General features: G+C 41.6%; 1 protein-coding gene across 1 annotated transcript in view; it reads right to left on the bottom strand.

The window, feature by feature from the left end:
- The window catches only part of LRP8 (LDL receptor related protein 8), a 295,799-nt gene that overhangs the window by 47,662 nt on the left and 224,267 nt on the right, over positions 1 to 23,870 (bottom strand). Inside the window, 3 exon segments of the mRNA XM_054980392.1 lie at positions 4,798 to 4,920; positions 5,254 to 5,376; positions 16,270 to 16,635. Coding sequence (XP_054836367.1) covers positions 4,798 to 4,920; positions 5,254 to 5,376; positions 16,270 to 16,635 — 612 coding nt within the window.

Below are 23,870 nucleotides of genomic sequence, written 5' to 3'. Positions count from 1 at the left end.
CCGGAGACCAGGCCACTGAACAAACTCAATTTTATAACCAAACTGAACCAACTGTAACACCCAAACATCTGAGGTAATGCTACACCATTCAGAAAAGAAAAGGGACAGCCTGTCCCCAAAATAGGGGTCAGGTCCCTGTAATTGTCAGAACTGTTTTTGGGAATGTCCCGATTTTTTGGGTTGGTGCTGGTTATTTCCCTGCCTATTCTTGTTGCCCTGCCTCCTCGTCTGGAAGGTAGACTGCGGGCTTTGATATTGGCAATGAGGCTGGAATCCATACCCATAATAAGGGTGGTATCGTTGTTGACGGCTTTTAGTATACGGTCTGTACTGAGTGCGACCAGGCTGATGTTGGTGCAAGACACCATAAGATCGAGCTGTCAACCTATCTTTACATTTCTTCGAAAGATACTCATCTGTTCTACCGGAGAACAGGTTCTGTCCTTCGAAGGGGAGATCTTCCACCTTGGACCTTGTCTCCAGTGGTAAGGCAGTGGTCCTCAACCAAGCGAATCTGCATAACACAAGAGCAGACAGGAGTGCCCTGGTAGAGGTGTCTGCCCTGTTCCTGCTTACAGTAATCTGGTGACAAGATAAGCGAACAGCCTCCTCTTGATTAACTCTAAGGAAGACTCTTTGATCTTCCGGTAACTGAGGTACAAATGTTGCCACCTTTGTCCATAACAGCTGATAGGCGGCCATCATTGCTGCATAATTGGCAATTTTAATGCCAAATGCTGTTGATGTATACACCTTCCTGGCCAGAGAATCGATCTTCCTACTGTCCTTATCTGATGGGACCAACAAGGATCCTTGCTTGGGTTTCGCTTGCATGTCCTCCGTAACAAGGGAGGAAGGAGATGGGTGGAGCGAAAGGAGCGGACACTGTTCATCCGTGACTCTATACAGATTTTCTATTTTCTTGTTTGTGGCAGGAGTAGAGGCAGGTTTCAGGTTTAATCCTGAAAGGAGTTCAACGAAGCCTTCGATCATGGGGAAGGCAATCGTCGGAGTCAATCCAGAATACATGTGTTTTAGGATCTTATCCTTCGACCCCGGTTCCGAAGAAGCCACCTCAATGTCTAGCGCCTTCGCCATTCTTTGAAGAAGTTCATTGTAGGCGCGAAAATCCTCAGTCGGATAAGCTTCCTCCGATGGACCAATCACTCCATCAGGCGAATCCGAAGGAGGGGAGTCATAACGCCTCTCATAGGGAACGTAAGTGTCATAGTTGGTATCCGAGAAACCGGGGGTCCGTCTAGATCCCCCTGGGGAGCTAGCACGTATAGAAGGCGAGTGAGAGCGTCTCCTGGTTCCATGGTTGGAACCATAGGATCCCTCCCTGTAATAACGATGTCTGGTCGAGTAAGGGCTGTATCTGTCAGCGCGGCGTGATCTCAAACGACCTCTGTCTGTGCGAGAGGAGCGCGAAGACCACGAGTCATGAGAAGGTGAGCGAGGTACTCCCGATGGAGTCGGGGGCTTCTCAATCATAATCACATCTGATTCCCGGGATCTCTCGGATGCCAGGGTTCTCCTAGGGGAAGCTGCGTCCCCAGACCCACAGTGACTCTTAGTAGGTGGATTGGATCCAGAAGCACCCTGCCGACTGTGCTGAGGGGTGATAACACTCTCAAGTACTTGTCTGTCTGACTTAGAAGACTGATGCTTCTTCTTTTTCTTCTTCTTTCCCAGACTCACCCCTGGCGGATCCGAATAGCACTTCGGTTCCGAAGATTTTCGCGAGGTGCTGCGTCGGTCCGACTGCGATCCACTCCGAGGGGTTCTTGGCTCCGACGGGGCCACGTAACTCTCCCTCCTAGACCTATCACATGACAAGGAGCCTGGTGGTTCCGAAGCAGGTCTCGACCCCGAGACCGGATCCGACGAGATAGGAGCGGTCAGATCCGAGGAGGTCCGAACCAACGCGACCGGACTCGGCGGTCTCGGATTGGTTTGTGCGGGAGACTGGTGGGAGCGCAGCGACTTCTCCGAAGACTTTGAAGCCAGAGTAGCAGGTTTTCTATGCGCGGGGGATTTACCCGTTACAGGTGGGTCAGCTACCACCATCGCGCATCGCCATAAATAAGCTTGAAGTCTACCCGACCTTTCTGCCCTGGCCTTCGGAGTGAAGGTGCGGCAGTACTTACATGCCTGTGGGTTGTGGGTTTCCCCTAGACAGTACAGGCATTCGGAATGACTGTCCGATTTTGTCATCTTTCGATCACAAGAGGAACACCTCTTAAATAACGCTTTATCCGACATCTTCCAGATCACGATGAAATGCTTTCCGAAGAGCAGAGCTAGCAAGAACCTCTCAAGTCGGCGGCAAAAGAGGAACTGAGGGTACGTCGGGGGCGCCCCGCCTCTTAGGAGCCATTTGTCGGCGGGAAAGGACGGCCACGCATGCGTGTTAGGAGGCGGGGATGCCCCCTAGTGGTTCTGAGCTATAAAAATCTCTGAAGTCGGCAGGCCTGCGCGTGCGCAGTCCCATGTGGGACTGCACAGGAAGACTGCAGATGAACAATCAATTTACCACAGCCTATTAAACAAGGCTTGTTGTTGCCCAAAGAGAATTTGAGAGAAAGGCAAGAAAAAGCATGAAGAGGGTCAGAAAGGAAACTGCATTACATTAAGCATAACAACTTGCCCTTGATCATGTACTGCTTGGTGGTAGCATGGTGGATAAGTAGTTCGGCTGCAAATCAGCACTCTACTGGTTCGGATTCAACTACTGCCATGTGTGGTAAGCCACTCCTCTCAGTCCCAGTTCCCCAGCTGTATTTTGGGAATAATAATAACAATAACTTGTTCACCACTCTGGGTGAGGCATTAATTTTTCTTGAAGAGCAGTACATATTATCATAGGAAAAAGCATACAAATGGCCTCTTAAATCTCTTCAACCCTATTCTTGAAAATATAATCAAAGGAGCACAGTAACATTATGTTAACACCCAAGAGCATATTCATCAGTGTGACTCTCACTTGATCATCCTGGAAAGGGTTCTTATAGCTTCTTTGTGCATAGACTTTTACACAAGTCAAACCTGAAGGAATGCACTTACCAACAATTCATGACCATGCATTGCTAAAATAAAATGCCAACCAAGAGGACTAGAAATAGTGACCTTTCAATCTATATAGTTTGGCTTATGTAAAGCTGTAAGTCGGAGTGCGCTATTTTTCACTAAATCTCTAGGTAATTTAATCATTTAAAATCATGGTTGCCTGATGTCTCATCACTCTTATATGTATTTTTATTTTAAACGGGGATGGTCTAGAAATGCAATAAAATAAATAAATAAACAAACAAACCCTGTTTTAATGTCTAAAATGTTTAATGTTTTAATTGTTTTAATGTTCACCACCTTGGGGATGCTGAATTGGGTGGAAAGATAGAACAGAAATATTTTAAATAAGTAAATAAAATAAACAAATATTAATATGACACTGGAAAAATATTCATGAAAAAATTTTTATTGGGAAATACCACCTGTTACCCTTTCATGGATACTTGTTCTTTGGATGGTGAAATCATGATGTAGCAATAAGTAGTGCAATTAATACTCTGATCTGGACACCCAGGCAAGCCCAATCTTGTCAGATCTCAGAAGCTAGGCAAAGGTCATCCTTGGCTAGTAACTAGATAGGAGATCACCAAGGAAGATCAGGGTCAAACCACCTCTGTTTGTCCCTTGCCTTCAAGGGCCTAGCAGGGGTCTCTATAAATTGGCTATGACATCATGACACTTTCTGTCACCAGTGGAACAAATACTACTTATCATGTGGCCCATTCAGAGACTTACTAGGTACTGACAAAGTTTCCTATGATGTAGGAGTGGTTGCTCCCACCTGTGCATAATGTAAATGATCACAGAAGTGAACACTCATGTGGCTGCTCAATTGGCATGTTTTCAGAAACCAAGAGGATGGGGGTGGAGGGACTGCATTAACCATGCACCTCTGAATGGAGCTACTGCTTCATGTGCGAGAGTATCAGAGTGTAGGGGGGAAGGGGTGTGTACCTACGTCTCCATCACATAAACTCTGCAGCCACATAAGCAAATGAATGAATAGGCCCAGTATCCTGACTTAATAATATGCTTTGATTAAAAACTATCAAAGAAATGTGTACCTTGTGACTCTATAAATGTGCCTAACACTCTGCACTAAGAGTCATTAAGACTCAGCAGGAGGAGAGGAAACTCAGGAATTCCTATTCCTGTGCTCAAATCAAATCTCTTTGCAATAAGCCTGGATTGTTGTTGTGGGTTTTCCGGGCTGTATTGCCGTGGTCTTGGCATTGTAGTTCCTGACGTTTCTCCAGCAGCTGTGGCTGGCATCTTCAGAGGTGTAGCACCAAAAGACAGAGATCTCTCAGTGTCACAGGGCACTGAGAGATCTCTGGAGTAACTGTGACACTGAGAGATCTCTGTCTTTTGGTGCTACACCTCTGAAGATGCCAGCCACAGCTGCTGGCGAAACGTCAGGAACTACAATGCCAAGACCACGGCAATACAGCCTGGAAAACCCACAACAACCATCGTTCTCCGGCCATGAAAGCCTTCGACAAGCCTGGATTTATTTTGTGGTGCAATAAGGTCTTCACTTTGTCCTATGCAAGGTCTACACTTTAAAGAATTTGATTTCAGGTCATTATACATCCATGCAAGACAAGACAAGGAGAGCAGAGAAACATGTTATGAAGCCATTTGTTCCCGCATCCCAGGCATACAGTGAATGGGAGGGATTGTTAAAAAAGGACATAGAAACAAAGAAGAATGAGTGTACTGTACCACATGCTTTTAGAGGTTCATCAGACCAGTCCCTGCAGTCCCTTTGTGAATCGCACACCTTGATTTCCTCTATGCACTCTCCACTCTTACACTGAAACTTGTTGGGACTCTTGCATGTTGCTTCTGTTGCATCAGGAATGGGAGGGAAAGCAGTGGAAGTTAGTTTAGGCACAAAGAAATGAAGTTTGGACATTAAGATTGACGAGACAGTGATTTAGAAGAAATGGGATGGAATTAAGCAATGGAATATTTAGTGGCGACATATGACAAGGGATCTATCAAAGAGCAATATCTGATAAAGCTGTGAAAAAACTTTCCCTGCATAGTTTACTACAAGGACCACTTGGGTATTGGCTCTGGAAGAAAGGCTAAAGAGCCTCTTTTCATCCCTGTAATCCAGGATTCTTCAAGCAATGGTTTCAGCTACACCCATACTAGGGCACTGTCTGCACCTACCATTAATGCAGCCTGCTTCATCGCTGTTGTCAGGGCAGTCATGGACTTTATTGCACTGTTTTGCTCCATGTATGCAGGTCCCATCACCGCACTGGAATTCATCAGGGCTACAGGTTACCAGTGCTGGAAAACAAAGCATTACAGAAAACTGTAAACCCTTGTGTATGTTGATATTTATTACAGGCTTAGCAGTAAGCCTCTGCAACCACTGCTCTCAACAATTCAGTATGTTTTGGGACCTAGTATCTTTTTTCCTTGGAGATATGCACCACCTAAGGATATGTTCCATAAGTACTACCCACTATATTGTATTTATTATATATGCATCCCATTCTTTCTCCAAGGAACCCAGTCAGTGACACACGTAGGATTTAATCATTTAGAAACAGAAATGTGTGTTCAGAATTATTCAAGAAGCTTCATGGCTGATGAGGGATTTGAACCCATGCTTTTCCATTATTCTATCTATATTGGCTCTCCATGTGGTCTCAGGTAGACCCTGCTGAAATGTTATCTTCTGCCCAAGCTGCCCCCTTTATTCTGCCCCTTTTGCTCAGCAGGATTCACTGTGTCCACCATGAATTTAACTTGTCAGCTAAAAATCCAGTCTTGGATCCCACAGATCCATTCTGCTAATGGCAGTAGTTATCCTGGGAACAACGAGCATTAGTCTGATACAAGGGACTCTTTGGCATTAGCACTGCATCCTTGACTGGATGAAGATGAGATAAAGCTTACGACTACTACAAATAAACTTATTTGAAAGCATTTATATAAGTGCTTCCTCCCTTGGGGACTTGCATTCTCATCCTAAATGACAGAAAATCACTGCCACTGAGTTAGTTGCTTGAGCAATACAAAGCAGACGCTAATTCATGTGATCTGAGTGCCTTGTGGCAGCCATCTCCTTGGCAATTTCACAAACTGTCCCTAAGATCAGAAATTATGGCCCTTCAAATACCCTGGAAACAGTAAAGAGGAAGCAAGTAAGAACAGAACAAGTACCATAACATGATATGGTGCAATCCATCACATAGGACAAACACACAACAGGGACTCGGGATCACTACACCAATACATACTTTTGCTACACAAAATGATTCCAGCAATGATTTATACTGCTTCTGGCTGTCTCCAATATTCATCTAAATGCACAAAACTATAACATCCAATAATAAATTTGCAGATCACATGTTCAAATGCAGATGCATGAATATACCCAGCCTTTCACTTTATGCTGAATGCTGGTATGTCCAAAAAGAATGTATGCCTCTCCACCACAGTGAGAATGCACAAGTTCTTTTTTGAGATGAAATCTGGTGGAAAGTGCACATTCATTTTACAACATAAGAAACTGCTTTGCCTCTAATGTGTTTATGTTCCAAAGTAATCTTTTTTATGTAGTTTACTCTCCAACATATGGTCATTTGGGAATTACTATTTATTCCTACGATTTAACTAGGAAACCAACTGTCAACTGACAACCTACTTCTACTTAAACCACTTTAGTCTTGTTAAAGTTAATGGGACTAAACTCATTTAATGAAAAAGCAGCAGTTAAAATATTTCGAAAATTGCCTGCTTGGAATCCGAGCAGCCATGGGATTGAGCTTATTCTTAATCATCCATGAAAGCCTGTTAACAAGCCATTACCAACCATTAACTTATTCAGGTGATTCTATCCAAAGGGATAGAACATGAGAGATACAGTTTCTGTCTAGCATTTGCACTTTGAAATGGAGTTAGAGGACATTTGATTCACTAGCAAAAGTCACTGCAAACATGAATACATCATGGAAAGACAATATATGAAAGGGATGAAAAGACGGAAAGTTGGGACTAGACATGGGCACGATCCAAAATAAAATACCGATCAAGCTAATCGTGGACCTGCGCTGGTGACGACCCCAGATCTCCGATTCACTCCGATCAAGTCCCGTTTCCGATCTGGGATCTGGGATCGGGGAGGCCAAAGTGGAGGGGCGCCCCCCACACACACTTAGAGCAGGGGGGAGGAGTTTTTAACCCAGCGACGAGCCACCTCCCCTCAGGGAGGGGACGTTCTCTCTCTCTCTCTCACACACACACACTTAGAGCAGAGGGGGGGGAGTTTTTAACCCGTCCCTGCCTCTCCAAATAGAGAGAGACACCCCGTCAACAAGTTTCAGCCAGCTTTTTAAAAAAAGCAGAGATAGAATCCTCCATTCCTCCCCACCCGATTTTAAAAGCAAGCAGCCAGTCTTCCAAAACGCACTGAATGAACTCAGTCAGGAGGAGAGATCTCTTCTCAGTGTTAACTCTTTCAACGCACTGAATGAACTCAGGTGAGGAGTGCAAAACAGCTTCAGTTGATAGCCGCGCTCAAAGCCAGGGGTTTTTGTTTTCATTCAGTACATTGAAAGAGTTAACACTGAGAAGAGATCTCTTCTCAGTGTTAACTCTTTCAACACACTGAATGAACTCAGGAGAGGAGCGCAAAACAGCTTCTGCTGATAGCCGCGCTCAAAGCCAGGGGTTTTTGTTTTCTCTCTCTCTCTTAAATCTTAACCCCTTCCTCTCCCAATCACTTTGCTTATATTTTTCTCAGGAAGCTACCGTTTCACTCACAACTGTTTGCTTTTCCTCGCTAGGGGAAATATTATCAAGTTTCAAACAGAGCTCAGGCATTCCCCTGCCTCCGTTGCTAGGGGAATAGATTGTTGGCGCCTGAATGTCTAGCTTCCCAATCCTATCACGATCACCCCGTCCAGCCTCGGTCCAGCCCCCTCCTGACCGCTGGATCGTTTGCCGTGGAAGACAACGATCCACCAGGTCCCGATTGCGCGGATGCCATTATTGTGGGGTTTTTTTGATCGTAATGCAGATTGTGCCCATCTCTAGTTGGGACTCTCTGGGATAGTTTGTTAGAACCAAACTGGACATGACTGTAGGACAAATGTGATGGGATCACTTTCAGGGTTCCACCCCCCACAAAGTTAAAAGTCATTGCAGAGGTGTCCAGTCAGGATGGAAACCATAAAATGGGCAAAGGGAAGATGAGCCCTTTCTTTCTACATCATTCTTTCCATCTCAGTTACATCCCAGGATCTGCTGTTTGCTTCAAGATAAGAAATATATAGGTACTATATGGATATTTGCCCCCACAAAGTAAAAAGCAGCTGAGAGAAAGGGGCTGAGATCAGAAAAACGGTGCAATGGTGCAAAACGTACCAAGCTCCCAACTTCGGTTTAACATGTGAAAAGAACATGGAAGATTCTGATCACCCATCTCTTGCATTACATGTAGTCCGGTTCTTACATAAGCAGGGAATAGAAGAGTTACAGGGTAAGCTTGAACCCATGCTTTATCAAATTAATAAGCACTCCCCATCAGATTCTTTACTACTTCACACACAGTCAGCTCGAACAAAAACATAAAGAGGTAATGATTAATCCAAATGGATGGTTAATTCAAAATTGTACATAAAAGCAGGAAGCACAAATGGAAACTACCAAAGGGTGCACTTAGAGAGGATAATTCCCAGAACTGGCTGCATTCATTTAGTTCATTTGATCCCTCACAAACTCCCCAACACCTGCGCACTCCTGCTGATGTCTTGTTTGTCTGTATGATATGTTGGGGATGGGGGAGGGAGGTGAGCAAAGATGGTGGGAATCATGTAACTCACAGTCAAGTAATATAGAGTTTCCCTAAATGTTAACTGTAATAGCCAAAACGCTCTTATGAAATCTTTTAGAGATATCTTAAAAGACATAAAAAGTTGCCTATTCTGAGTCCCTCTAACACAGTCCTTCCTATCCTGATTGGGAGCCATTCACCTGTATCCCAGGAGAAGTTCTCTCTCACAACTTCTTTAAAGGAAGTCTTTAAAAGCATTTATATATTATACATTTATAAATTAATGTACAATTTTACCTAAAATCAGGAAATGTAAGTCCCTGCAGACATGTTTACAAAACTCTTTTTAAATTTTACTCTCCTGAACGCTTTTTCACCCATTGTGCCCCTTCATATGTGGTCTATGCCTTCATTCAAGCAAAACACTTATGGTAGTGACAGATACTGGCTTGTGAATAGATTAATTTTAAATTACTGACATCCCACTATTTTATGTATAATCCACAGAAAGGTGGGGGCCAAAAGCAGAGCACATCTATGGTTTGCTAAGGGCTATGGTTTCATTCCTGCACATTTATTTTTGTCCAGGGATGAATTTACAAGGAGAATCTGGGATTCTGAATTCCAATATAACACCTTTACCACTCAATACTCCATAGGATTTCACTCCACAGAGAAAAAACACTTATGTCAAAATAAACCTTTAACGTGTCTATCTGAAGGCCATCTTAATGCCCCATGGCAATAAAACTTATTTTATATCTGTAGTTTCTTCTGAATAATATATAGAAAGACAGAAAGGATAGAAGAGAATCTTCAACGGCAAGTTAGAACCTGTGCCACTAAGATACCTTCAGATCAGGGACTGAAGTATCTGTATCCTGCCCACACACAAACCTTTAAAAAAAATCTAGCCTGATAATGCGATATGGGGCCCTGTGCAGAGGAGGTCTAAAGCTTGCATGCTGCTGAGAGTCATTTTGGTTGGTCTTAAAAGGTACTACATAGGGTTTGTTTTTGGATCTTATTTTGGACAAACAAGGCTTCCTGCAACCTCTGTCACAAATGAGGTACTTTGGCACTCAAGGGAATTATACAGTATAGATACAGAATATGTATTCTCAAAATGGTTTTAAATTACACTTGAATGTTTAATAAAGGGTCCCTTTTAATCCCAGAGATATGGTAACTTTGCATTGTTGATATAAAGGCCTCTCATAAAGACTTTGTATTGTATCTTTTAAAGGCAGCCAAATGGCTAAGCATTAGTAAATTAGAGGCTCTTAGTTTTGAAGATGTTAAAGTAGGCAGAAGTCAAGGCAGTCTTGCATATTTTCAAATGGTATCATCAGATGTTCTGGACTATATAGAGGTCTGCAACTTGATTTATAATAGGTCTAGTTATGATGCACATGTTTTCTAATTGTTTTAACAATGGGAGAAACAAGAACTCCCACAGCTTGAGACATTTTCAGGGAATTTGTTCTCTCTCTCTTGTTAATTTTTATCAGTTTCCTATTTGAAAAGAATAGTGTGAGGATTTTATTTGTAGTATTCTACTTTTATTCATATTCCCCTTACAGCCAATGACTTTACACAAATCAAGACACCAAAGGTAGTGATCTTCAAAGGAATATGGGTTTATTGCTTTATATTGATAAAACCCATGAGACATTGGTAAAAATGTGTAAAGACCAGTTCAGTTGAGGGGCTTTTTATACCCTTCAGCTCTAATTGTTTACAGAATAATTGCTATTTGTTTATAGAATAAAAGATCAACGGTTAATACAAATAATTCTTCAGTATATGTTCCTCCAGGAAACATGGCACTCAGCAAGTATAAGAGACAGGACAAATCAGATCTTGTAGTATAAACAAATTTAAATATCTGGACTCTGGAGCCATGTTATGAGTATAAAACCTAAGAGATTGCTTATCCAAGCAAGGCAAAAAAGAAAATGAAAACAAAAGAAATGTTGACATTCTCTCCTTACTGTAGGTTTATCATGACCCGCAGCTTTATCTGAGAAGGAATTTACCCATCGAGGCAGAAATTGCCTCCTGTGTATGAGGGCAACTTCAATAAGAGCTCATATAGGTAAAAGGTCAGAAAAATCCCTTAACAAATAGTTATTAAAAGGCCCCTTTCCTAAGTGACTACAGAGGTGTGGATGCCAATTGTTAGCATTTGTGTGTGTGTGTATTTGTCTGCTTTTATGCTACCTATTGGCCCACCATAATTCAATATGTTAATTGTAAGGAGGCTCTACCCAGAGAGGTTCTGCAAGGGGGTGCAAACTGTCCACTTTTCCACAGATGGCTGCTTTTCAGTTGCTCTACTTCTGCATAGCTTTAGAATGAATATTTCATCTCATTTCAGTGTCATATTTATGAATATTTCAGTGAAACATTTTCTCCATTTCCTTCTCCTGTAGTCTCCGGATGAATGACCAGCTTAAGCAATTTAGCATCTGAAAAATGGATGAAACATCCCAAAACACTGCAACAATGTGTGAAAGGCACAAAGCTAACTGAAGATAAGTCTATTATTCATTAACTCAGGGCCTTTCACAATCTGACTAGGAGCTTCTGATTTACCACACATGGTAAAAGAACAGCTATTCCTCAGCACAGGCTTGATGGGCAGAAAATTATACTGCACTTGCTTTCTCCATGCACTGTTAAATAATTTGCTAGCCAATCACTGAGGCTGTTACTAGCTACCCATCACAAAATGGATACAGCAGCAAACATTTCAGAACACACTTTCATTACAAACAGTGGCTCTCAGAAGCCTAAAGGCTCATCAACACAATCAAAATTCAGTTGTTACCTCAAAAGATGATTTTCCAGTGCCTCATTACCTTTCTGATCAACTTGTGTTATTTACAGGACACTATGCAACAAGGACCTAACTCACCAGAGGTAACTCCTAGGTGCTAGTGATAATGGGCTTTCCCACAAACTCAACTTATTCCTGATTTTCTTAGCAACTGATCCCCAAGCACTGAAATCAGAGTGGGGTATGTATCTTCTGCACGTTTGTTTCTCTTTGCATTTTTACAGTTGTAGAGCTGGTTTATTTTGTTCTTCACATGCCTTAAATGAAGAATAGGCAGGATTTAGGGTGGGAAGAACAACAACAGGCCATTGCTTAATCTTGTAGCATCTAATTGAAAAATACACCTCAAAGAATACTGTCTTTATATGCTGCCTTTATAGACTTAAAAACAGCTTTTGATTCTATTTCCAGGGTCAAAGGGAAAAACTTGAAGCAACCTCCACAGACCGAAGACTTCTTTATTTAATCTGAATCTTATATACTAACATTTCACTTAGGGTCCAATACAACAGGAATGGATATTTATCGAACCCAGTTATAACATCAAAAGAAGTGAAGCAGGGTTGCCTGTGTGTGCGTTATGCGCTATCAAGTCACCTCTGACCTATGGCAATCCTATAAATGAGAGACCTCGAAAATGTCCTATCATTAACAGATTTGCTCAGATTGGCTCCAATGTTATTTATTTTTTATATTAACAGTTTAGTAAGCCATATGGGCAACATAGATTGTCACCCCCCTAAACTCCTGGATTGTAAAATCTCAGTACTGTTATATGCAGATGACACAATAATTCTTTCCAGAAGCCCTGTGGGTTTAAGAAGGGCCTTAACAGCTTTTAGCCATTTTTGTAGATGAACATCTGAAAATAAACTATCAAAAGACCAAAATAATAGCATTTGGGAATAAACCCAAAATTAGGGAATGAAGAATCAATGGCCAAATGATAGAGCAAATATCTGAACACTACAGTGCAAGCAAATGGGAAAAAGAAGGCCCACTGTGAACACAGAGCAGAAATAGGACAAAAATCAACCCAAGGCGTTGTTAAATTTCTGTGAACAAAGGGTGTGCAGTACATACCAGCCACCCTGGTATAATGCAGGCAAATGCAGATCGGAAACGGCAACCTGGCAAAGACCTCAATGTTGGGGATTGTGTCTGGCTCTCCACGTGGTATCTTCAGAGCCCATGCCCCTCCAAGAAATTGCATGCCCGGGTCATTGGACCTTTCCCTATCATGGACTGAGTCAACCCTGTGGCCTATCGGCTGAGCCTCCTACCCAGCCTCCAAATCCATCCCGTATTCCACCGCTCTCTCCAGGTCCCCACTGCAGCAGCAGATTCACTCCGACCTCCGGACCCGGCTCCACCTTGGTGGACGGGCAGGAGGAATACAAAGTAGCCCAGATCCTAGACTCCCGAAGGCATTATGGGCGGCTCCAGTATCTTGTGGACTAGAAGGGTTACAGGCCTTGAAGACTGAACCTGGGAGCCAGCCGATCATGTCTTGGCTCTGATACAGCAGTTTCATCGAGCATATCCCTAAAAGCCTCACCCATCCCTTTCGAGAGAGGGGGGCCCTGAGGGGGGTGGGGGGTGTCATGAGTCAGCCAGGGCTCAGTGATAGTGAAGACTCCTCAGGGGAAGAGGAGCCCCGCACAGCCAGCCTGGAACTACCACAAGCTAAGGACTCCTCAGGAGAAGGGGAGCTAACAGAAGCTGACCAGGAGGGTGTTGATCAGCAGAGACAACCAACACCCGAAGCAGAGCCAATATCCTCTAGCTCTGATCCAGCAGGTGAAACTCAGTTAGCTGGCCCCAGCCCTCCAGTTTCACCTCCACCCTTAGAGTGCCGTAAACGGAAGCTGAGAAGGGAACTGCAGGCAAGGAGGCAAAGTGCACGCCTCCTGAGCCGGCGCCAGTTGGCCCCTGATGATGAGAAAGAGTAGGTGCAGGGTTCTTGCCCAAGAAATTGGCTGCACTCATGGCCCTTAGCCCTGGGGCTATAAAACCAGTCAAGAGAGGCTGCTGAGTGTGGATGCAACACGTACAATCACTGTGAAGCCATTCACTCTGCCTTGCCTTGCCTGAAAGCCTGACCGCAGGACCCCTAACCTCGCCTCGCCTCGCCTCGCCTGACTGATTGGAACTCTGACCTTGGACTGCCTGACTTCGCCTAGCCTGCCTGCTGGAACCCTGACCTTGGACTGAACAACCATGTCTTGCCTAGCCCCAGGAGTCTCAGCCTTGGACTGGGTGTTGGAGACCAGTCTGCTTCCCAGCCCCAGTACTAGGAACCTGCAGGCCAGTACAGTCTCATCCAGGCTGACCAAGAGCTAGGAGGAATAGGCCAGCACCAGCAGGGCAAACTGACCTCTGTTGGGACGGAGCTCAGAGCAGCAGTGCCTATGTGCTTTTCAAATTGTGCTGCTTTTTCTGCCACCAGAAGTGGCTTCCTCCCCTAACCGTTGGCCTCCATGGCTCTTGCAATTTTTTAAATCATCATTTTTGTAGTGTTATATCAACCTAACATTGTATCAATACATTCAGCAGATTCTCTGAATTTCCAGATTTTTTTTAAAAAGTAAGTCTCTAACCCCTCCCTTTGCAGAGATATAAGGAAAAAGGTGTATCTCTGTGTGACAGACTCAGTGTCAGAGGCTGAGATTTCCAATCAGTGAGCATAGAGTGGGCTGTAGAGAAACTACGTGTAAGGTTATGCTAAACCAGACTATATCATATATGATATATATATATATATATGATAATTGTTGATATATATAAGTGTTAATGCTGTTTAATTGTTAGTAACTTTGGTTTCACATGGCTCACAACATTGCAACGGAGAGGTATGTAGCACCACTCCTAATGCAATGGTCTTTAAGAGTGGGACATGTAATGGACTCAGCTTCAGAGACTGAGATTTCCAGTCAGTGTGACATGTTTCCTTCCCCCCCACCCCACAATGGGCCTAGCCTGAAATGGCAGTTGGGGATGGAATGTTGGGAGAAGCTGTCAGTTGGAGTGGGAGTGAAAGGGAGTTGGAGCCTGGTTTTTGACCAGAGAGGGTCAGCCAGAGAATCCTCTGTGTGAGGAAGAAATGTTTGTGAAGCACTGTTAGTCCTAGGACTAAAGTGGGGAAAACCAGCACTAACACCTACTTAGACTCAAGAGATCTGGGGATTATAGAGGGCCAAGGAAGTGGGTAGAGAGGAGTCTCCCCTTCAGTGCCAGGAACCGGTTTATAGCTCATAACTATAACGCCTGTCTAGTATCTAGGAAGAGTTTGTCTCAGTGGAGCACCCTTAAGTCTGGAGAGGAGGGAAAGTCATGCTGTGTTTGTGTTTGAATATATAAACTGTAACATCTGTGAAGCAGTGTCAACCTCTGAATGAAGCCAGCAACCTAGTGTTATTCCAAGTGTTTTGTGCCTCACACCAGTGAAGTTCCTGTACAAAAACCTTCCTGTTACTTAAGTTCAAACACCTGCCCACTTGCCTTTTGACTTTAACCTACTGTAAATAAACCTTCTGTTACCTTTTGAACCTCCCCAAGCCTTGAGTGCCAGGGAAGCGCAAACCCCTGATCTGTTCCCTACTAAGACTTGGCTGGGTAACGCATTTTTAATAATCCTTAAAGGTGGGAAAAGAAGGACAGTTGAAGCTTAACATCAACCATGCTACCAGAGGCTTCCCAGCCCAGTATACAGCTTCATATGCTTAAAGAGGAGTAGTTTTACCTCAGGGTAGGGAAAGGTCAGCCTAAGCCTGAGTTGGATGTGGGTTTATGGCACTCTGCAATGGAATGAGTTAGAGATTTACCCTTTTTTTAAAAAAAATGAAAGCTGGAAATTCAGAGAATCTGCTGCATATATGGTTACAATAGTAGGTCGATATAATGCTATGAAAATGATTTTTAAAAAGATAGAAATAAACCAGGAAGGAAGGAATGTGGGCAGAGGAGTAGCTTGATAATGATGAATGTCCAATAACCAAAAAGTGGGTTGGAGGTGCGTGGGAGCGGCTGGGACAACCGAAAAAAAGATTACACACGAGGACAAAACTGAATCAAAATTGGCTTCCAGAAAAAGATCAGGGTAAAAATGATCTCAAAAGAATCAGCAAAAATGGGGAAAATACCCAAAGCAAAAAGACAAAAAAAATGTGTGCATAAATCAGGGGATAAATCAAAACAGGATGGGGCCAGAAGCAACGGGAAAAAGCAGTATGGAAAATCCCAATATCTTCTAGGATAAATGATATGCAAATCAAAACGCTCTGATTGGGCTACGAGGAACTCTCTTGCAATTTACTTCCAGCTCCTTCACTTCTTGAACATGTAAATAAGTCAAAGGTTAAAGTGAATATCAGACTGATTTCAATGGGCTTAGACTGGAGTAACTCTGCTTAGGATTGCACTGTAAGTCTCATTGGGAATAACCTCCTAGTGAACTCAAATAACATTATCCTAGTTAACCTCTCCAAATTAACTGGCAGTTTCCACAAAAGCCCATTATTTCTCACACGCCATTCAATGCCCTGTGGATACTCACGACAATCTTGCTCATCTGATTTGTCTTTGCAGTCCTCATCTCCATCACACTTCCAGTTGAGGTGGATGCATTCCCCATTGCCACACCGGAACTCATGAGCTGCACAGGTACTCAGTTGGGGCTTGATTTTATAGCCACACTTCTCCACTGATTCATCCGAATGATCCTCACAGTCAGACTGGCTGTCACAAACCCAGGGCTCTGGGATGCATTGGCTGTTGTTGCACTGGAACTCACTGGGATTGCAGGTGAGAGGCGAACACTTCTTTTCATCACTCCCATCGCCACAGTCATCATCGCCATCACACACGAAGATTGTGGCTATGCAGGTCTTGTTACTGCACTGGAATTCACTTGACGAACAGACTTTGAGGTAAAAGCAAAATAGACAAGTTTAGAGAGCTCAGTATTACCTGGCAAGGCTTGTCTTATGTGCTTTCAGCCTTTCCTTAAAAAGTCACTTTCATCTCCCATATCGCATCTGTTTACCAGGGAAAACATGCTCACTTTTAAGACTTCCAATTGTGTATGCTTTTATTATGATGAACTACTGTTCTGATGCATTCATTTGTTATGCACTGAAAGCATTAGTCAAGATCTCCCTTAGCAAGATCTTTTTTTTTTTTAATAAATTTTTTTTATTGGTGAGTACATAAATTTTACATAAATTCCCCATATTACCTAAATTATAACAACTCCCACCCTTTCCCCCCTCCCTCCCTTAGCAAGATCTTTATCTACATCCACTACTTTTAAGGGCACGCCTCCAAATGTAGATTTCAGAAACTGGATGTAGTTCCTCTGATTCCTGCAGGATAATTATTCCATGCACACTAAGGCTGCAGTGTGCATTGATCCTTCCATCTCTTTCATGATTCTTGGAGGTATCTACACAATCTAAGGCTTTGCAATCTGCATTCCTGTTTCTCTGTTTCTGTGCAAAGAAAGGTCTGAGGGTATGGAAGTATTTCAATTGCTCCCTACCAGGACTGCAAGAAGCGACCATCTCTCCAAGAGAGGGGATAAAAATTCCAGCTCATTTCCTCGTGTTAATTAATTGAAACATATACAAATTTAATACTGCCTGTTGTCAAGCATTACAGCTGAACTAAACGAAAAAAATGGCCAGATGGCCGAAAATCTCTTTCAAGCATGAAAGCAGCCAGGTGGCTAATATAACTGGAGGAGTCCAAGAATTGTGGGTCAGTAGAACAGGAAGCATTGTGTTAATTTAGAGGAAAAGAACTGCAAATCTGTTGCTAATAAAGGCCGAAGAGCAATGATAAAGACACCTGGAAGAGGTTTGTGAAAGTAATCCAGTAAAATATCAGGTGCTTGGAGGAGGAGGAGGAAATTGGTGAAATGCATAAGAATATCTTGCAGACTTCTCTATACTACAGTATTCTCTGCTATAACTTTGATTACCATGCACGTCAATTTCATTCCCTTCCAAATTTAAGTACATTTCAGAATTTCACAGCATGCCTTGTTTTGAACATATTAAGTGGGATGCATACGGCTAAAACTCAGTGAGGTATGCAGGGATTTCTCTCCTGAGTTGCACTGATAAGTCTTCTTTTTCAACACACTGAACATTTTCTTGGAAGTCATGGCACAGCATTTACATACAAATTGCAATACTCTGAGCTATAAAGTTGGACTGCATTCCCCTCGCCCTTCATCTTGGCCTGCTAGATTTAGAACTGAAACAGATACATCCTAGTGTCCTAGCTACAGCTAGTAATGGTCACTTTGATTACCAAAAGAAAATACATCTACCTTGTCAAGAATTACCATAGAATGCACTTAATAATTTCTAATTTCCTTGGTAATGAAGAAAACAACTATTCCAGTGATTTCAAAGATCCTTGGGAAAATTATCACATGTATAAATTAGGTTAAATGAAACTGTTCTCTTAATTGCTCTGTGCAGTGCTTTGTTGTAACTAGGTGAAATAGATATTGCTGCTGCACAGTTCTCACGATAAGCTACACTGCTTAGATGTGTTAATAGCTGATAATAACTACAACAATGCATAATGATGATGATGTAATAAAGTGGATGCAACTGTTGACCATCTCATCAGAGGGTGCAGTAAGATTGTACAAACTGACCACAAAAAGCACCATAATTCAGATTCAGATTTCAGATTTATTATGGTCAAATGACCAGCAAGAAAAAGATCACATATACAAACCACAGTTCCTATCTACATAAAAAGAGAGAAAAGATTTAGTTAAAACTGTTATCATACTCTGCAGATAATAAATCCTAAAAAATAAAACTATCTTCAATCTCTCCTTTTGTTACTGTCGAGGAAATAGTCTTCTTAGTATCTTCCAACAAGTATTTCTTTTTTTTTATACAATAAACATTTAATACACTACAATACTATCGTATGTCATATTCACATGAAACAAAATATAAGTGACCATTTTGTTATCAATGAAATATATTAAGAAGTAATATTAACAAGTATTTCAGCAGCACAGAATCTACAAATTTCAAATGATTATCCAAAGATTTAAACTTGGAGAGTAATGGATATACTAACTGCTGTCTCTCTTCGGAATACAACTGACAATGTAAGAGAATATAAGCAACGGTTTCAACTTGCTTCTCTGGGCACATGCAACATATTTGACGGATAGGCCTCCGAAGAAACCTTCCCTGCAACACATTAGAAGGGGAGGCATCGAAACGTGCTCTAGAAAAGGCCTATCTGTACTTTTGGTGCATAATGTTAGAGAGATATGGGGCTGCTGCAAATCCAGACCATGATTTAAGACTACTATACATACCAGGTAAGAGAAAGCACCATAATAAAGTAGCTGCAAAGTTGCATTGGAATTTATAGAAAAACTATGAGCTATCATCTATGAAATACTGGTGGAAACATAAACCTGAGAAAGTTGTTGAAAATGAGAAAGCTACAGTCTTATGAGACTTCAAAATACAAAAGGATAAGAAGTTAAAACATGATACTCCAGATATTACTGTGGTTGAAAGTAAGGTCAAACTGATTGATGTGGCAATCCCAGGTGACAGTTGAATTGAGGAAAAAGAGATTGAAAAGATAACAAAATACCAAGATTTAAGATTTGAACAGCAGGATTTCAGTCCAGCGGCAGTCTTGAAAGCTTATACCCTGAAAATCTTGTCGGTCTGTAAGGTGCCCCTGGAGTCAAATCCTGTTGTTCTATTGCAGACCAACACGGCTACGTACCTGAAACTAGGAAATGAAGTTTAGCATCTCTGGAAGAAACAGTGCTGGGGCGATTTCAAAAGTACTAACTAAAACAGCTAGGCGATATTGGCATAGACAAGATAACAACTGGACAGTTACCAACAGCCACACTACTTGGAACACGCCACATACTAAGATGATATCTCACTAATTCCTAGATTCTTGGATAAATCAGTAAGTAGTTTGATCAGAGTGGTCTCTACCCTAACCTTCTACTGACAGACTGAGCACAAGTTACCTTCTAAATGCAGTTATTTCATATGAGACATAATGGAAACAGAATTTTAAAAATAACCTTTGTCACTACAAGGGATAGGAAAAATAAGGATATTCAGTAAATAAGCTCAAAACTACTTACAGATAACACAAGGCTTTTGTCAGGCTCAGTAATCATAGTGTTTCAGTCGTCAGTTCCTGGGTGCTGACTGCTGAGAACAGTTAACAGCTAAGTTTGAGGTGAATATTGGCATTCCCTCATCCTCAAGATTCTCACAGTGTAAATGTGACTTCCTCTCAAAACCCACAAATCTGTCCCTTCAGTAACTGAGCCCTGAGGCAACTATTGTCTCTTCCTCAAGCCTCAACTATGCTAACCTGCTTTATCACCAAAGACAAACTTCAAAGTCTCTCAAGAAAGGACTGTCAGCCTACCCCTCTTTAAGCACAAATCCTATCTTCAAACATTCACTGTTTTAGCCTGCTTAAACTGAAGAGAGAGTCTGAGACGTACCGGGGGAATCCAACCATTCTGTAAGTAGCCTTCCACCAACTTAAGTGGCTTCTTAGACAACAGGAAAGTCACTTAAGTTGAGGGAAGGCTCCTTAAACTGGAGGAAGACTTCAAACTTTAGCTGAAAGGCAAGGTGGGATAGAAATATTTTAGTAAGTATATTAATAAATAAACTTTGTTCAGTGGAGTGGTACGATCAAGTTAGGATCCATTCTTCTAACTGTGGAAGGTACAGAGAGACTATACTTACTGCTAATGTAACATTTCAGAGTTGCACAAAAGAAATTGCCTTTGTAGCACTGGTTCCAATGGATTAGAAATCATTGAACAACATTTGTATAAGCTCTTGATCTCCCCTCCTCCCCAAGCCCGCTTTTGGCAAGGCTAAAGCAAATTACACACTTCAGCTGGGAATGTATTTCCATTTCTAGAGATCTAATGAGCATTTTTTCTTTCTTCATAAGCTCATCTCCACCCCTCCTTCTGCTTGTATGTTTTATTTTCTCTTTTGAAATCTGTCAAACATGCAAATCAGAGATTTCCACACATATGTGCGAAAACGACCCTTCATCAGAATACAATAATACAATAGTTCTTGCTTTACATGCTGCATATGTACCTCTGTGCACATCTATCAAAGGACCTCTCAAATAATTAGTGGATGTTAACAGTAAATGATCATAAATAAATTGGCTTTAGCGGGAACCATCTGTGTACATGCTTTGATTTTGCTACCTGTTGTATTACAAGCTTCTTTAGTATGCAGGAAACGAAACAAATATGGATTTACTTTTGGTTCTTAAAAAAGAAAAAACAAGATCCACGTTGCAAGAATGAACTGCCACAATTACAAATGCCAAAACTACTTCAAAATTTGAAGTTCTCTCAATATAAACCTTCAAATCCTGGACAAGAAGGAACGTTTAACTAAGAGACTTCAAAGTAATAAATAACAATTATAAAACGTACTCAGTAGGATTATTTAATCCATAAATAGCCTCCATGGTTTTAAAGGTTTAAAAGACAAAACAAAGTAAATGTTCCCTTTCCTTACTTCTCCCTGTTTTGAAAAACTGAAGGAGTACAAACAATGCCGGGGAGGGGGGAGGGGAAACATGCCTATTGGACTGTAGGACAATCTATATATGTCATGGCCAAATGTTTTGTTCTCTGAAAAGCTGATTTGCTTATGTTTTGCATAATATTTCATGTTTATGTCTGTGTTAGTAGATTCTGGGGCATAGGGGGTACACTGGTCATCAATAGATATGCAAGTGGCCTTTGTCATTCCTCTCTTTAAGGATGCTTTGTAAAAAAATACAATTAAAAGTTTAATTAAAATGTTTCTTCATATGTTCATTTTTCAGAAGCACTACTAAGACTGACAGTTTGATCAAAGGCCGGCTTTTTCGATGATTAGCCCTACCCTAGAGAAGAGAAATAACAGAGTAGAACATTCTAGAGCTGGCTCAAGAAGACACTGCAGCCCCCAAGTCAGGATATCCAAACAGTGCTCCTTCCATGGCCAAATAAATAAATACAACCAAATAAAGCAACTGACAATTTACCATCCTTTAATGGCATCCCAGTCCTGCCATCTACCATGCCTTCCTCTCTCTACCTTGTGGAAGAATCAGCCCTGGAGGGTATTTCAACTGTATATACAGTCAGGGTTTCCAGGCGTGAGAAAGGTTTGAGACTTTGAAAAGTGTTACATTTTTCTAATACTGTAAACTGCTAGAAGGTTTTCTTGGCTAACTGTACCTAATTTAACCAATTAATTGTTAATTAATCCACTGAACATAAAAGACAGAGTTTTTTTCAAACTATTTAATAAGCATTATTGCCTCCCAAGATATCAGAAAGAAGTTTATTATTGTGAAAAAAAATCCTTTTGTGTGTATGTAAGCAATTTCCAGTACTATGAACTTGGCACTGTGGACGAATCCAATTCAAGTACACTTTCCAACTTGTCATTCACAAAATGATTATCAGATCAATTAATGCTCTCTGTTCTCATTGTAAAATATCCAACAATCTGAACAACTAACAGGCAGGTGGAAGGATGTGCTTTCAAACTGTATTGTGAAAATGGAATGATATGTGTCCACTTATTCTCCAGTTTAGGAGAGAAACCTGAGATACACTGGCAATTTTGCAACTACCACCAGCTTGATAACTTCCCCAGAAACAAATGAGGCTATGCATGTAACTGACAATTAGAAGACATATTGGATACATAGCATGTCACATTGAAGCTGCTAATACTATTTGTTACAGAATAAAAACATGGTCTAGCAACATGAAATACAGCAGGAAATCATATTCCTAAAATGGTTACAGTGGAATTTTGGAATTATTTCCCTGGGAAAACTATGGATTCAAAAGACCTGTTGCTCATTTTGAAAATATGACTTGGTTCAGATGGAGAATGTCTGACAAATGTTAATCTGATGCCTCAGTACTGCCCTAGGCTGGTTCCCCACTACAACCTTTTGTGCTGCTCAATTTGTTCTGTATTTAGCTGCAAGTGGAATTGAAATAGGGATTCCATACAGTATTTAATAAAGTGCAATGTTCCCCCTAAATAATCCAGTCCCATAGGCAAGATCCCATTCTAGGTTTGCTTTCTCTCTCTTGTTTGCAGGCTAGTTAATTACTTTTAGTTTTCTCATGAATAAATGCTTAATAGTCAATTCTTGTGGGTGGAAAGGGGCTTCAAACACGGGATTTTTAAAATTTGCAGTAAATCAAATAATGAATTACTCAAAAAAGTGTTTATTATATTATTTTGCAAATGCCATTAGAACTATAATAAACATTTTTAAAACCCTGTTGTCTTTGACATCTTACAAAGCCCCTCCTCTCATCTGATTCACAAGAAAAACAACAAATAATTTGTTAGACAAGAAGGAGAAGTGGAGGATTAAGATTTTTAAAGGGGTAGTAGTCTGAGAAGCCTTAATAATTCTATTAACTGTCTATGTAGGCACTTGGGTGATGCAGTTGTGTTTTATGCAAGTGAAAAAAGCCACAAAAGGGAAAGTGACATAAAAATACTGGAATGCGATGGATTGACCATAATGTGTTCTAGGGTTGCCCACCTCCATCTACAGCCTAGCGATCTCCCAGCATTTCATTTGCTCTCTAGTCTACAGAGATCCATTCCCCTTGGAGAAAGCAGTTGTTTTGGATAGAGGACTCTAGGGCATCACACCCCTGCTGAGCTCCCTCTCCTCCCCAAACTCCACCTTGTACAGACCCTATGCCCAAATTCCCAGGAATTTCTCAACCTGGAGTTGGCAACCTTAGATAGTACATAAAAACTGAGTGAACAAATTATGGACTCAACTGTAGTGAAGTCAGTAAGAAATGCTTCTTTCCATACCTTCCTCTCTCAGCTATTTTGTAGTTCATCAGGAGCATCAGAGCTTGACTAGAACTGTAAGGAACATATTTGGGTCAAATGGGTTATAAAGCTTTCTCTTAATAGTAGGCCCAGTGGAGGAGTTTTGCTTTCATTCTCTGGATACACTAATTGCAGGTTAGAACAAATTCTTCCTAGGTCAAACTATCTTTTCCACCTTATCTTGCAATGAGTTGCTTTTTACAAACTACGTCTT

The sequence above is a fragment of the Eublepharis macularius genome, chromosome 5 (genome assembly GCF_028583425.1).
Source record: "Eublepharis macularius isolate TG4126 chromosome 5, MPM_Emac_v1.0, whole genome shotgun sequence".
In the NCBI taxonomy this organism is placed as follows: domain Eukaryota; kingdom Metazoa; phylum Chordata; class Lepidosauria; order Squamata; family Eublepharidae; genus Eublepharis; species Eublepharis macularius.
The sequence above is the reverse complement of the archived record's forward strand: the minus strand, read 5'-3'. Positions and strand labels throughout refer to the sequence as shown.